At 37.0% G+C, this 15,770-nt stretch overlaps 1 protein-coding gene across 10 annotated transcripts in view; it reads right to left on the minus strand.

Annotated features, from left to right (window-relative positions):
• DPH6 (diphthamine biosynthesis 6) overlaps positions 1-13,038 on the minus strand; it is a 208,383-nt gene extending 195,345 nt beyond the window's left edge. For 5 of the 10 annotated variants that reach the window (XR_014693418.1, XM_084520499.1, XM_084520498.1 and 2 more), the window contains exons 1-3: positions 12,229-13,038; positions 8,253-8,347; positions 5,673-5,866 (exon numbers count right to left, since the gene is read on the minus strand). Coding sequence is in view for 9 of the 10 variants with exons in the window: in XM_084520499.1 (XP_084376625.1) it covers positions 5,673-5,866; positions 8,253-8,347; positions 12,229-12,824 (885 nt within the window). In the remaining variant the exon portion in view is untranslated. Of the gene's footprint in view, positions 1-5,672; positions 5,867-6,216; positions 6,441-7,592; positions 7,691-8,252; positions 8,351-10,142; positions 10,345-12,228 lie in introns of those variants that run through there. The other 5 variants (XM_084520500.1, XM_084520501.1, XM_084520496.1 and 2 more) reach the window with 5 other exon arrangements.
• Positions 13,039-15,770: the final 2,732 nt, after the last annotated feature.

Consider the following 15,770-nt stretch of genomic DNA (forward strand, 5'->3'; position numbering starts at 1 on the left):
GAAGCAAAACTGACCCCTCCTGAACAGTTCAGATGAGACAGGCATCCTGTTGATTAAAAAATTTCCTTGTTCCCTTCTCATTTTAAAATTCAAACTAAACACACACACATACACACAAAATGTCTTGAGAATGGAACAAGATCTATAATTATTTTTATTGTGTCTGAAGTACTGCTAACTGTGTGATTACTTCTTAACCTCTTCCTTTAACTTATTCATCGCTGGTTCTTATTCGTTGCTGGTGACAATGGTCAGTCCCCTAGGTGGAGGAAGCTATAGAGCTTTGATCCAGAATTAAAAGAAAAAATAAGTCAATTAAAAAAAAACAAACAAAAAAACATTGAATGTGCTGAGTGCAAAGAGACAATTCAATTCTTACAGATAAACTCATTCTAAAGGTAGAATGTTATAACAAAGGTAATTGTTATTCTAAAAGGTAGAGGAATTCAGTGTATATTGCATGAAAAATCACACGAAATATTTTGCCTTAAAAGTAATCTTATTTTGCAAGGAAGCACAGTTATTTATCTTCTGTCAGGGTAGGTAGCCATTTAATAGAATTTCTCAAAGTTTACATACAACATTCATGACTAAAGGCAAGAAGAAATGTGCCAAAAGATACAATGTCCAAATGTTTACCTAATCAACATGACTAGTAGAGGGCACAAAAAATAAATTCTATTGTTTCATCTGTCAGTGTTTCCCTTGACACTTCAGGATGTTTTTTTCAATACTAACATTTAATTTACTCTACAAAAATTGTATTTCAACCCCTGAATTATATGTAAAGCTAATCTATCAAAGTATTGGTATTCTCAATTTGCATATCTTAAGATATGGAGACAAAAATCAAGGAAGGGTGAGGTGTTTTTTTTTGTTTGTTTGTTTTGGTTTGGTTTGGTTTTTTAGAAATTTTGCATAAAAATAAATACCTCTTCCTATAATTTAATCTTTATCAATTTTTTTTTTAGAAATATACCTTTAAGAAATTAGCCTACGTATCCACACACACACACACACACAAATTGTAATAAGGAAAACATCAAATTTTCTTCAATTGAAGAAAATGGGAAATGATGACTGAAACTGCTCCAGAGACTTCTGAGCTCTCTGAATCCCATCAGTAAGAGAGGGAAGCTACCTGCTTTGTCTGAACGTTTATAAACTGCAAGATTAGTTTGGCAAACAGCATGCTAAGGACCTGATATTAGATTCTTGAGGTCAATTGACATTCCTTAACTAATACTATTTAGATCTTTAAGACTCCCAAGGAAGTCTGCAAACCTTATTTATACATGTTAAGAATACATGATTAGACTTTATCATGCAAATACTGCCACTGAAGTCACAGAGACTACCAAGAGCTGATTAAGATGGATACCTAAAAGCCAAGTGACTATTTCTAAATACTTTACTGTCTGTCTTATAAAACAGTTTTTAAACACTGAGTACCTGCAGTAGAAAGTTCTACTAGATTTACTCATGAACCTTCACTGGGAACACCCAGAAGTTTGGCCACAAAGTCAGCCATCAGCACCAAACCTGACAATCCTTTTTTACCCATTAGCTCCAGCAGCTCAGTTCAGCAAAACTGAACTGAAAGAACTGAAAAGAACAGTAAAAGGAGGACTATTTCCGTAGCATGGAAAACTATTACCTATAACGAGGAACCGAAAGCTTTATTTTCTATGACAGAATTAATCCCTATACAAAGGCCACAGGATAATCTAGTATTCTATTCATTTATCTCAAACCCTAGCTCTGTTTGCTGAAGAACTTCAAGTCTTAGGGAGTTTCACTGAATAATGAGAGTACCTAAATTATCTCTATTCCACCCAAACCTGCATGGACAACATACTTTGTGTCAGACAAAGTATCACCTGAAGTAACACCAAATTGCAAACTTCATCTATCAGACGGACAGAAATACTTCCTGTCTTCAGTAAATATCTGTGTCGGTCTATTTCAAAAATCATGATCCTGCCCATAAAAAAAAAATAATAATTAAATACATGAGTCAGACTGCATTAATAAGCTCTTTGTTGCTGCAACTACAAAGCACATTACCTATTCTTAGTAACTGACTGAGTTATAAGATCACTGCTCAAGGACGTGGTATTATTTTAAAAAATGAATTTTCTTTCCCCTTCTGCAAGGCTGATAAAATGAAATTCTGCCACAAGCAAAAGCTATTTTTGCTAAAATATTTCATAAATCCAATATACCCAACATCAATTCTTACTTTTCAGATGATAACCAATGAATGGTATCATAATTAATAATCCTTCAGTCCTGAGATCCAGTATATTAATTTCTTTCAAGTACACTTTTTTTTCCTGTAAGCTTGCAGGTTCAGAACCCAGAAAGTGCACCACAAAAAGAACTGACAGAAAAATGTTAAAACTGAAAATACACAGAAAGTCAATGTGCATGCTTTACAATAAGCATACACAAATATATTACACAGAAACAACAAACAGAATCAAGTGTTTGAAATACTAAATTTGAAACACTCAAGTACTGAAAAGTTATAGAAGATGAAAAATAGTTTGAAGAAAAAAAAACAAAAAAACAAAAAAAAAAACTTTTAATCAATATAGTTCTAGATTTCCACAAATTACCCCAGCAGTAGAAACTTACCAAACATAAGCAAAGCCTTCACAGAACACAGAAGACAAGGCACGAAACTTGGAAAAGGACAGCACTGTCTACTAAAACCCAGAATTGAAACAAATTATCTTGCATTGGTTTGTTTAGTCTTTAAGCTGCTATAACCACTACTCTAAACAAAGCTTTAGCCGTAGATCCCTGGGATATAGAATACAACCCAACATTCAACAGAAATCCATCCAACACACAACCTCTCTTACACCACTGTAATGTATGCTTGCGTAAAACATTAACACATTATTTGGACAATATCATAATTGCACTGATGAGGGAGAAAGTAGTTAAAGCCTACGTTGAGGAATGCATTACAGGAATGTTTCATTAAAACCCCTGCATGCTTCATTCCTTCTAATCACTAAAGGGAAAGAAACAGCTTTTCTACACATTTCCTGATATCAAAGATAAAGACATGACAAAAACCTGAAAGATAATACAGATAACTAAGAAACTCTAGAGCTTACACGCTTACTGGAAAAAGCCCCAATATGCAAAGTGACAAATATTGACAATCAAAGATATCAGTAATCCTTATTCAGTAATATGGATAAGAAGTTAAATTATTCATTAGAATTCAGAATTTACATGCATCACAAAGTAAAAATACTACTATCAAGTGAGGACTGCCAGGTTAGATGCATTCAGGCATCATATAAATACTCTGATATATTTCAAAATATATACAGAATAAAGACAATCTAAAATAGGACATTACCCAAGAGAAGAGTAAATATAAATTTACAATCATCTAGGTTTTGGACAATAAAGTTAACAGGTTTACAGTCATTGGCAGTCAACATCACTTTTTGAGTCCCGTGAACTACAACAAGACTGCTGCCCTGGGTTTCCAAGCACTGCAGAGGAACATTTAACCTTTTAAATGTCAGGCGTTCATAATGTTTTATTTTATTTTATTTAAATCAGATACTTTTGATTTCATCCTACCAGTTTTTTCAAATGTGGTTGGTTCTTAATTATTTTTTTTTTTTAAACTAAACAAGTACCTTTAATTGTAACATTCTTTACAATGTAAAAGCAAGGCATGTTATGCAATTTTCAACTCGACACACCTTTCCTGCACAGTTAGGCCCAAACCATTTGAAAGAAAAATTAAGATGCATTATTTTGACCAGTGTTTTAAAATTAAGTTCACTTAAGGATGCATTTTTACAAGCCTCCTGCAGAATTCCACTTATCCTTTCAACAGAGAGCAAATTGAGCTCTCTGTTTTAAACATCTAAAAAAAAAAAAAAATCATAAAGGAAAATCACGAGTGATTAAAACTTATATAGTAAGGCTACAAAACTGCAGTCATAAAATGTGCAAAATAAAAAAGTTTTCTAAATTATTTTCAATACAGAAGTTTCATCTCCTTTTCTAAAAACTAAAAACACAAAGAGTTAAAGCTCCTGCAGATTACTTCCACCTGCTATATACAATTATTCATCAGAATATGCAAGACTTCTACCGAAACTTTTGCACCAGAATTTCATAGATATATTTGACTACAAGGGTTATCCAAAGAGTAATAATATGTTAAAATAACCTTTATGTTAGTATTTGTATCTTTAAACTATCATATAGTGGAATTAATATTTCTATACAGGAAAGAAATAGTTATTTGGTTCCAGACAACTTGATAACATCTCTTTCAGTTGTAGTTATAATTATCATGTATTAACTTCCAAAGCAGAAGTTGTCAAGATTTAACATTAGCATTAATTTATGTCAAGCATCCATTTCTCCAAAGACAGCAAGGATCGAAAAGGAAGTATGATCTTAATTGCCTCTAATCTGCCCATTTTTAATTAAATTGATCAGTAATTTATTATCTTACACTGTGGCAGAAAACTGCTAGCATGCAGCTTTAAGAGACAGCATATACTAACTAGTCCTTCTAATTTCTAATACTATCAGGATTCGTAAGACATATAAAAGTGCTATGCCATATTTCTTTAAATTTCTGTATTACATGATATGCACATTCCATTTGAAACCTCCATGAAGCACTCTAGAGTGCTACAGCCTACATGCACTATTCTCCTGTTGAGTAGTCTCATACTCAACACAGGTACATGATCTTGATTTTCCCTTTCAAAGATGTTTAGAAAAATGTAACATCCAATTTCAACATGGTTCAGAAAGCGCTCTGCATTCAAACCACACTTAGTCTAATCTGAAAGTTTTTTGATTTTTTTTTTTCTACTAAACAAAGAATAAGCTAAAGGTTTATGAATCTCAATTCTAATTTCAATGGAAAAAATAGAAAAAGTGGAAAGGGTGCTGGAAAATGTTCAATACCTGAACTGAAGACCAAAACTATCTTCAGCTGAAGTTTCAAAAAGTGGTCTACCAGTTTTATCCGTAAAATTAAATGTGCATTTATTTTTAGTAACCATAAATATGTTTTTCTGAACATCATATTGTTTTAGTACTGTGCACTGCAGACATTAACACAATAAAATGCCACAGCTATTACGTGATATATTAGAATATAGTTGGAGGGCTACCAGAATCAAAAACATAAAACATTCTCTAATACTTTGTGAACTATCTGCAACATACAAACAGGCAATAGATTCTGTTTTATAGAGCATAAGAGCAAACAAATGGAAATGTACATACCTTAATTTCTATGCGTTGATAAATGCACAAAGCCTCAAAAACCTCTAATTCAAGTAATCAAACAATGCATTATTTCAAATATCAAACTACATAAACATTTGGTTTGGGCCTGAAATGTGGATTAATAAGCCTCATTTACACTGTATGAAAAAGGGAATAAATTGAATAAAGTTACACCACGTATTTGCAGTGCAAAGGAATTTGCAGAACAAAGGAATAAAAGTTAAACTTTTTAACAATAAAAGTGTCCAAAGCTTTTCTCAAATACCTAAGTGGATCACATACTTAAATTCATAAATGAGTCAAGGAATTTAAGCAATAAAAGCACATTTAAGCGCTATAATTGTCCTCAAGTATTTCATTCTTTTCATTTAGCATACCTTAACAAGTTTCAAGAGGTGGTAAAGGTCTTCAACCTCATCCTCCTGACACGCAGTATACACTCTTCCACTATTTATGGTGGTACCCTTAATGACACAACGATAGAGTGGCAAATCCAATGCATCAGCGTAGAGCTCAATGGCATGGTGTCCAACTGTCTGATACATATAGCTGTCCAATTCATCAGTCTGCCCTGCCACAGTCAAGAAATAATCACATTAGGTACATAATTTCAACAGTTACAGATAACTATAATACTTCAAAGCACTAAGAATGTATAGATGTTAATATTTTTTGGTTCACGAACAGATGTTTGCTGACATTACCTCTATAAACATGGAAAGGAAAAAAAAAAAAAAAAAAAAAAAGGATGGCTTTCTATACCCAACAGACTATGTCAAGAACATGCTAACTATTTGGAAATTGTGCAGACTACTTCTCCTTTGGTATTCCTCCCTGCTTCATCCAAATATCTTGAACTGGTCCAATTCTGCTATTATTTATATGGTAATTCAAATACAAGCATATCTCAGAGGCACAAACCTAAGTCCGTTTCAGCATATTCGGTGCAAGAAATCTGGAGTGCAGTGCAACAGTGAAAATAAGCAATAGGTTGTCACAATTTCCAAAATTTTTACTGTTTAAATTGTTATCATGGTCATCAAGAGACAAGAGCAGGTTATTTGAGCCTAAATGGAATAAAAGTAGATTGCTACAATGCTACAATGTTTTGACATTAGTTAACATGTCAAAAACGAAAAGAGAGGAGAGGAGAGGAGGATTCTACCTTCAGTCCTTTTAATAATTAAGCTCAGAACGTAATCAAGTCTTTGCTGCTGTTTCCTTAATCAGGAGAAAAAAAGTTAACTGAATTTTCTTGTAAGTAATTTGTAGCTAACAAATGAGGGGAGGGGGGAAAGAGTTAAAATACAGGTGTTGTGGATTACAACTAAATCACAAACTCTCTGATAAAGGGATTATATATAAATATTTTTCAGATAATTTTTCAAATAGGTTAAAAAAAAAAATCCTGAAGTTTCCGCCTCATTTATTAAAAGCTAGTGCAGTTCACTACTTTAATGTTAATTTGTTAATACTGTCACTTCTCTTAATTTACACACAAACACATTATGCACCTCTGCTGTACCTCTAGCACCTCTTGCAAGGAGAAAGGTCTATAATATTGATCAAGGTAAATAATTTGTGATGTAACAATTAGGTCATGTCACATTTGATGCCATGCAACAGTAACAAAGATACGTATTTGCTCAAAATGGGCAAATCCAAACCCATAATTACAACTAACCAAGCTAAACCAGAACAGTTGGCATAAAAGAAAACTCAGTATTTTTCAACATACATAAAATATGACAAGGTCTTTAAACTGATATCCAGTTCAGAATACTGAGTTTCTTTATTAATTGAGACTCTCCAGGCAACAGTGGTACAAGATAAAATAAAATGAATGGCATAGAATCCACCATTGCCTGAAGCACCTCAATTAACTTTCCACAAAATTTCCAACTACACACTTAAAGAGAGCATTTTATGATTTTAATGACAATATACTACATTTCTGATGTGGATAAATTAAAGACAACATACTTCAACAAGATTAGAGGTGATTATGTCCTAGCTACAAAGAAAATAAATTGTTACTGTATTCCCAAGCATTTGCCAGTTCTGTCCATGACTCATTTGTGATGTCAGCTCCCATTTTGTTTCACTTCCTCTGTATAGTTTCCTAACATGCAGTTTCCAGGTATCATGCTTAACTGTTTAACATACGTTGAAAAGTTAACATATGGTAATATATTTTAACATATTTATTATACTCCCCTACCAGCTGGGTAACAAATCACTTCATTTTACGTTCTAGTCCAACACAGAAGTAAGCAGTAGTCATCTCCCCCTCTTACCTCACCACTGGCTTAGACCAATGAGTTGCTCCCATTATCTTTCACAACAATAAGCTTAGGCCTAGCCTGTGAGGAACTGATCATTTCTGATCCAAGCTAGAAGGAAGGAAAAAGGGAGGAAGAATGTGCACCAAGGTCAATTGCAATCCAATTGGTTCCTTGATCCAGTTCACAAATGCTGGGCTAGAATAACGGAGGAAGACAAATGAGGATAAAAACACAAGCAAGCAGCTGCAAAACAGCTGCTTATTTTTTGCAACTTGTATGGTTTATGCCAGTTTAAAGCATTTCTAGAAATAGGGTGTTTGTTTTGTTCAGTGATGTCCTGTACCACCTTTTATTATTTGAGCTACTGAATGCGTACAACCTCTTCATACACCACTAAAACATTTGTATTTTCCCTTTTTCAATTTGTGTAAGTCTTTCTTTTAACTGATCTTCATTTTGTGTGATGTCCCCCTCCCCTGAAGGAAAAAAACATTTTTCCTCAGGCTCTGGGATTTCTTCAATAAGCCCTTCAATAACCAAATCTATATAAATACATATATACAAAGGAACCTAAGACAGGCACAGTTGTGCATCCGTTGCTTCTAATTAAAGAAAAAAAAAAAAAGAGAAAAACAAACAAACAAACAAACATAAGAATTAAAGCTTTCCTACCTGTGCTTTCAGCAGGTCTTAAATTGGCTAGAGCAACAATCTGATGCCCAGCAGCAACACATTGCATCATATTATAACAGCTGTCCTTCCCACCACTGTAAGAAAAATAAAACAGTGGCAATTAAGTAAAAATGCTGCTAAAAATTTTAGCCCCTTATGGCTTTTGCCTAGCTGCTAAAATTTAGTATCAACAGAGCTGGTTACAAAGTTTTCAAATAAAATGCAAAATATTAGCAGGAGCATAAGGATGATTTCACCATAGTAAAGCTTAAACAATGTTTGTATAGATACGCATAATATCTATATACAGCATCCATAAAGCATGCATCCAGTTCTAATCTTTTTCCCATTTCTTATAAGAGAACTTCCACAAAAACAAACAAACAGTTAAACTGGAATCCCTTCAGAACAAGGATTATCAAGGACTAAACCCACAAAAAACCACCAGTATCTGTTCCAGAGAGCCACCAGTGTTAGCAGTCATTTTAGATAAAGACACTCATTTAGTAATAATATTTATACTTCATGATACATCTGCAAAAGTTTCAACATTTTGTACATTTGTACATCCCATTGCCAGAAGTTATGATTATTACAGGTAGTAATTTCAGTTGGCTCTGCATGGAACATGCCATTTTTTACAACAGATACCTGCAGATAACAATTATGAGAGCTGATTAAAAAAATAAATAGAAAAACAAGCAGAACAATATTCTTTTCTGAGGCCAAGAGATGATACCATAAACATGGAGAATTAAGTTTGACTGAATTGAATCCAGTAAGGGTCCAGTAAGACCTACTGGAACCTTTTCTACTCTCAGTGAGGAAAGAATCCTGCTCTCCTGGTGGAACTGAAACAGAAGGTTTTCCACAAATGTTAATCCCTATCAAAGAAATGTTACAGTCTCACAGCAAAATGAAGACTGGTGTAGCATATACACCATTTACAAAACCTACGTTCAGATTCCCAGCCTTCAACCTACAACTGCAAAAATCAGCCTAGGGCAGGAACTGGAACACAGATCTAGATCAGCTCCGTAAAACTACTCTTTGCCTTACACTCACTGAGACAGGGAGAGGACAACAGACAGTGGTAACAAACAATCCTTGCTACAACAGGCCACCAGTTTCCTTGTGGCCACAGTATTACTATCAAATTTCTTCAGCTTTTTCAACAAAAAGTTTCCTGTCTTATCTACCCTTTATGCAAGAGCTTGAAGCTATTCCCCTTCATTTTATCCATGCTAAAGTTCTGTATGCTGACCTTAATTGTAACTGTGTAACTCAAACCTCAAGTAGAAATAGTATCAACAACATGGCATCCTTTTGTACTTTACATAAAGCAGGTGCTTATATTTCAGTGTTATAAAAGTAAATATAAATATGATAATGAGTAGATTTCTAATTTGAGGTTCCATCTGTACCTGACATTATTTTCATGCATACCTACAACTTTCTTCTAATCTATATACGGACAAAAGTATAAAATCATATGTTCATTAGTTCTGGATACTACGCTTGATAGCTTGAAAACACAGTTAGCATTCATTTCATAAAGTGAAATTTCAGGTTTAACAGACACATACTGAGACAAAGGCTCTTTTCTTTCTGAATGGCTTCATTTTCAAAGTATGAGCCTCCCACTTGCTCTAATTTCAACTCCAAACAAGAAAAATAATTATGACAGCTGATATTTCCCTACGCTGTTTAGAGCATTTCAATATTAAAACTGAATTATTTTTAAATTAAATTTTAAATTAAAAATAAAAAAGACACCAGAATAAACCTATTAATCTTTTACATTAATTACAATCAGTTGAATTCAAATTTATCATTTTAAGATGAGGCTACATTCAGATTTTCCAAATTTGACCAAAATTTCTAGAGTACCTTCTGTATCACATGCTACTATAATATTTATTTTCTGCATTATTGTTATCGTAGCCCTAGAAAATAACTGTCAAGAAACAAATGGAAATAGTGCCCACCAACAAGGTCTTCTAATCTAACTGTAAAACACACGGCAATTAAGGCCAATGAAGCCAGACATCAATAGTGTGGGAGGAAGGTGGACCCAGCATAGGCCCAGCCTGGCTGAGAGCTAGGCTGTGTTGGTGTGAAAAAGAAGAAAAAAAAAAAAAGAAAAAGAAAAAAAGGCACTAAGAAGAGCTATGAAGACAGATACTGAAGTAGCTTTGAAAATGTTGCCTGGAAACTCCTCTCAGTTGTCATCACAGAAGAAACCACAAAGCCTTTTTGTAGAGAAGTGTACGAAGCTGGGCCACAAACAGGACTAGTTTTGACAGTCCTCTGGGTATGTCAACAGGTAGGCTTATCAATTAACAAAATATTAGAAGAAAAAAAGTAGGGTAATGTAAAGACATAATTCCATAAAAGAATTCTGGGAAAAAAAAAAAAAAAAAAAAAGTACTTGCTATTGACAAATATAACCATTTACAGTCAGAAAATTCTAGAAGAATTAAAGAGTTGAAAAAAACGTATTTCAGTTGGAAGACTGGCTTTAAAAAGTCTATGATTTAGCACAATATACAATACAGGGTTTAGCCCGTAAATACCACTTTAATAGCACGACTATCAACTTTAAGTGTGGGCAAGGTTTTAGAAGAAAAAGAAACAGGCTGAAGTAGTTTTATACATAATCCTGACCTTTTCAAAAGTAAGAACCACTTTTTTTTTCTTCTGATCTTTGAGGCTAGCTCTGTTACAAAGATTTCAGACACTTTGATGTCTCTTTAAAACTCTTCTTAAAACTATTACTGAAACTAAATCCATCCTTGTAAAACTGTCCATTAAAATAGCAATTGTGTTTCAAACCTGTTTTAGGATTTTATTTCATCCTGCCTTTTAACACATTACTCTGCTTAGAAAATATCAAAATAAATAAACCTGGAAGACTGAATCTTATCTCTAAAAGAAGAAAAAGCACTGAAGCTGATTTTCCTACTCTGTATTTAAGCAGGTCTTGAGAAGTGTAATTAGCATTTGTTGTATAATTTGGATGATGTTTGCAGTGACTTGTAATTGTTGGGGCCAAACCACAATTTCAACAGGCCTTGACATTCTACACTGCCTGAGAGAATTTAATAGATTAAATGTTAAGACTTCAGTAAAGTTAGTACACCCAAAAATAAAAATGCTCTGCTCATATACACACAACCCTTTTCCATTTACAGGTTCCCTAGCTTGGTGTCTTCTAATTCACTATTATTTCTCAAGAAAGGAACGCACTGCACCTGTCTTTGTTAGGAAAACAAACTAGTATTAATCTCTTTTAAAAAATTATTAAAAAAAAAAAAAGGCTGTTTACAGTACAACTGTAGAAACTGACAAAAGCAGCAGGACTATGTGGAGTGCAAAAAAAGCAGCCCCAGAAGACAGGGCTGTGTCAAACTGCAACTATTAAACAAGGAAGCTCTGTCTTTTTTAAAGCGAGCAAAATTAAATGCCTCTCAGAAGACACACTAGGAAAGCTATCATAGGAGGTGATAAGATATTGGGGGAAAAAAAAAATAAATCTGAGAACTGAACTGAAAGTAGCAAACTCCCCCTGACTGTCCGGGACTTGGCAAAGGCCCCGCAGCCCCAGGCAGGCAGCTCGGACATAAGATTTTTCTTATGCAAGAATCTTGTTTTGGGTGGGCGGGTGGTTGTTTTGGGGGGTGCATGTTTTGCTGTGTTTTTACAGAGAGCTCTCGCCCGTGTCCCGGCAGCGAGGGGAGGCGAATGCAGAAGCCGCTGCAGACCTCTCGCTGCCTGCAGGCGGGGACCTCTAGCCCGCAGCCCCACACAGCCGCTGCCCCCGCAGCCCTGCCTCCCTTCCTCCTCCCTCCCGCCGAGCCGGGCCGGGGCGGCGGACAGCAGGCGCGGGGCCGGGCCGTAGGACGGCGCTAGGCGGAGCACGACCCCGGCCTGTCCCCCGCGCCCTCCCTCCCTGTCGGCCGCCCTGGCCCGTTACCTGATGAGAGCCACCACCCGCATGGTGCCCACTGCCCCACGACGGGACGGAGCCCAGCCAGCCCGCCACCCGCGCACGCCGCCGGCCCCGCCGTGTGCTCCCGCTGCCGCCCGGCCGCCTCCCTGCAGCGCGCCCTCCTCCCGGGGCGGCCGCGCAAACTGCCTGCCCGAGCTACCGGCGGGCTCGCCGGGCCGCCGCCGCCTCGCCCTGTGCCGGCCCGGGCGGCCGCTCCCTGCCGCAGCCGGGAAGCGGGGACCGATGCGCAGCGGCCGGTGGCGGCCCGGCTGCGGGGCGGCGGGCGGAGCGGCGGCGGAGGCACCGCGCGGGGCGCCTATGTGAGGGCAGGCCGCGGGGCCGGGCCGGGCCGGCGCTGCCGGGTGCTGCGGGGAGCACCGCGGGGCTCGCCCCGAGGTGGAGGGGTCAGCATCGGCCCCTCCGAGGGGACCCTGCCCTGTTAGTCCCCCGGGAGCCGGCGTTGCGGACGCCGGAGGGGGAGGCGGGCAGGAGGAGGTCTGCCTGCTGCAGGCCTCGGCGCTGCGCTGCACGCTAAAATGTCCACCTGCAGCGCTGGGCCAGAAACCTCGTGTAGGGCTCATGTGGGTCAGCTTTCTGAACGATTCCGCCGCTGTGCGTGTCGTACTATATCCCCTATAGGTTTCTAGGCTGAACCGGCAGAAAGCTGCTACAAACGCCTTGTCTCCAAATCCAGGCACAATTTTCTTTCTCCCGAGTCACAGGAGAAATTTACTGGGTTATTTCTGCTGATAAGTCATCCCAAATAGCGTTCAGTCGAGTAAATAGACTTAAGTGTTAGACCACCAAATAAAAACACTTCGGGGCGGGGGGGGGGAGGGGGGTTGAACCATGTCTGTATGTTGCAGAGCAGTCTGAGGGCCTACAGCTCCCCAGGCTTGTGCACTTAAAATGTGGACAAGGGGTCTCTGCTGTACTGCTTGTTGCTCCCCTGGATGGAGTTTGCTGTGGAAGGTCAAGGGTGCTCACTGTCAGGGTGAGCCCCCTGCGCTGCCTGGCTCCATTACCCTGCGGTACCACTGGTTATGGCTATACCCAGCCTATCCACGGGCAGTGACCAGGAGCTCCTGACTCATAATACCTACTGAATTGCATTACAGCAACCAGTGCAACTAACGTAAAAGGTTTTGTTCCTCAGAGCTGGGATGAAGGGTATGCTTTTATACGTTGCAGGTGCTAACTTACCAGCCCTGTGCGATATGTTATACAAGCTGTGTAACAACCTGTACCATTGAGACTTTATGCAAGATTCTAACAAACAAGTTCCCTGCTCACAATTTGTTGGGTATGAAGTTCCCAGGAAGAGAAGAGATGGAAGAAAATAGAGAAGAAAACATTCTAAGAAAAAGCACTTTATTTTCAGTGATAAGTGTGCCAAAATAAATTCTGAAATACCTAGTGAGACAACTATAGTATTTAAGATTTTATTTTTATAGCTCATGAAAAAAGTTTATTCTTTTTTTTTTTTTTCTTTTTTCCCCAAGTGATTTGTGACTTTGTGTGATTTGTACAGTACAAATTGAAACTTGTAAAATAGTGGTTAATTGTGGGCAGATATGAAGGTGATAACTGACTTACTAAATGCACTTCTGAAAAGTTAACAAATGACAATCAGTATAAAACTTAACTAGATAAGTTGTTGTGAAGGTGTGGGAACCACAACATCAATTTTTCTGTATAGAAAGAGTTATGAAAAATAACATTTAAAAAATAAATCTTAGTTCACGCTTTGGCCATCACAAGCCAGCAGTTATGAGACAATTTTTTTACTTACAGGACAGATTGATTTCCTTGTAGTATAGTGATGATGACTTGAAATATAATTCTTAGATAGCCTTTTCTTCAACACATCTTAGATGATCTGGACCAGGGTTACTTAGACATGAATGATGAGAGGGTGGTGGTTTTAGTGGGGACTTTTTTTTTTTTTTTTTTTGGTCTTAGGTAATGGAGACCTCTTCTGAATTAAAGATGCAAATCCAGGGGATTTGAGAGATTTTAGCTGAGATTACTGAATTGAATGAAGCAGTGCTGCATACTAGGTGTGCTGGTAGACAATAACCACACCTCCGAGGAACTGTAAAAATGTCAGACCAAAGTATTTAATTTATTGAAAACAAAACAAAACAAAAAAGCAATATTTTATCACATATCTCTTTTTTATCACACATTTCTTTCTGTTCCAGAATGAAATATTTTTAGTTTTGGTTATCAAAAGAAGGAATAATTCAGCTAGTAGTTATGAATATTTAAAAGATGTTCATTTACAATATTTAGCAATAGTACATGGAAAGTCAAAAAGTCATATACAAAAGTTATTCTGCTTCTTTGGAAAATGAAAATGCTATAAAATCAATACATTTAATCACACAACTTTATAACAAATTCAAAGATGTGTCAAGCTCTCTTTTAAGTGTCATTGTTAGAAGATCTAGAAAGGAGAATAATTTTGAAATCCTCTACTCTCTCAAAGGTTCATTATTATTACTCTACTCTGATACAATACTGCTTCTTTTTCAGCAGATGGTTCTATTGCATTCAGTTTTACAGCTTTCAGAAAACAAATTTCCACTTACAAGTCAGACTTGTTTGAAGTAGAAGTTACATATGACACTGCAGGACCAAAGTCTGCTTAATTTGCTAGTGAGACTAGATTTTTACCTTCCAATCGAAGGCATCAAAAGTTACTTGCACTAATAAAAAGTGGGATTTGGCTCCCAGAATACGTGATGTGTTTCAAAGTTGAATAGTAAAGTGGGTCTGCAAAACAAATCTGTATTTTTTACCAGAAGTGTGCTGTTTTCATATAATTTGTAATATATGCAGTGAGTAAATCTTTTCACTCTCATCCACCTGATGAAATATCTCTGGTGTAGAGTCACTGCTCTTAAAAGTTTTGCCATATGACAGTGGACAAAGCTGTGCATCCTCTCTCAAGCTGATTGCCCCAAGTGACATTCAACTCTACTGTGGCAGGAGCTGAAGCAACAAAATTCACCAAAGCTGCCTTTATTCTTGGATCGGTACTGGTTAGTTTGTGCAGAAAGCCAGTGATGGCTCAGTGCTTCTGTCTAACCATTTTCTGCCTAGAAAGTTGAAAATAATAATAATGAATTAATATAACTGGAAGAACCTGTCAGAGGATTAAAAAATGCAGTGCAGTATCCCTAACGACCTGGAATAGTTAATTAAGTTCTCTTATAAATGAGTTCCAAAAATAACTTACCTTCAGTAAGTTATTCTGAGAAACAGTCATTTTAGCATACCTGAGCTGCAGTGCCTATTAGAAAAGGGCCAATTATCCAGTGATTGGCAGTTAAAGGTGAACGGCTGAAGTTCTTAATTAAAAGATTTCCTATTATAATCACCAGTAAGTAACAGAATACTGCATATATAAAGTAGACATAATGTTAGAAGAACATTTCCATTTAAAAACAAAGATTTGGAGAATCGCCTCCTCCTTTACTCACTGAGCCAAGCCCCAAACCTGAGCGCAAGGGTTTCCATTG

This window comes from Aythya ferina (assembly GCF_964211825.1).
Source record: "Aythya ferina genome assembly, chromosome: 5".
NCBI classification, from domain to species: domain Eukaryota; kingdom Metazoa; phylum Chordata; class Aves; order Anseriformes; family Anatidae; genus Aythya; species Aythya ferina.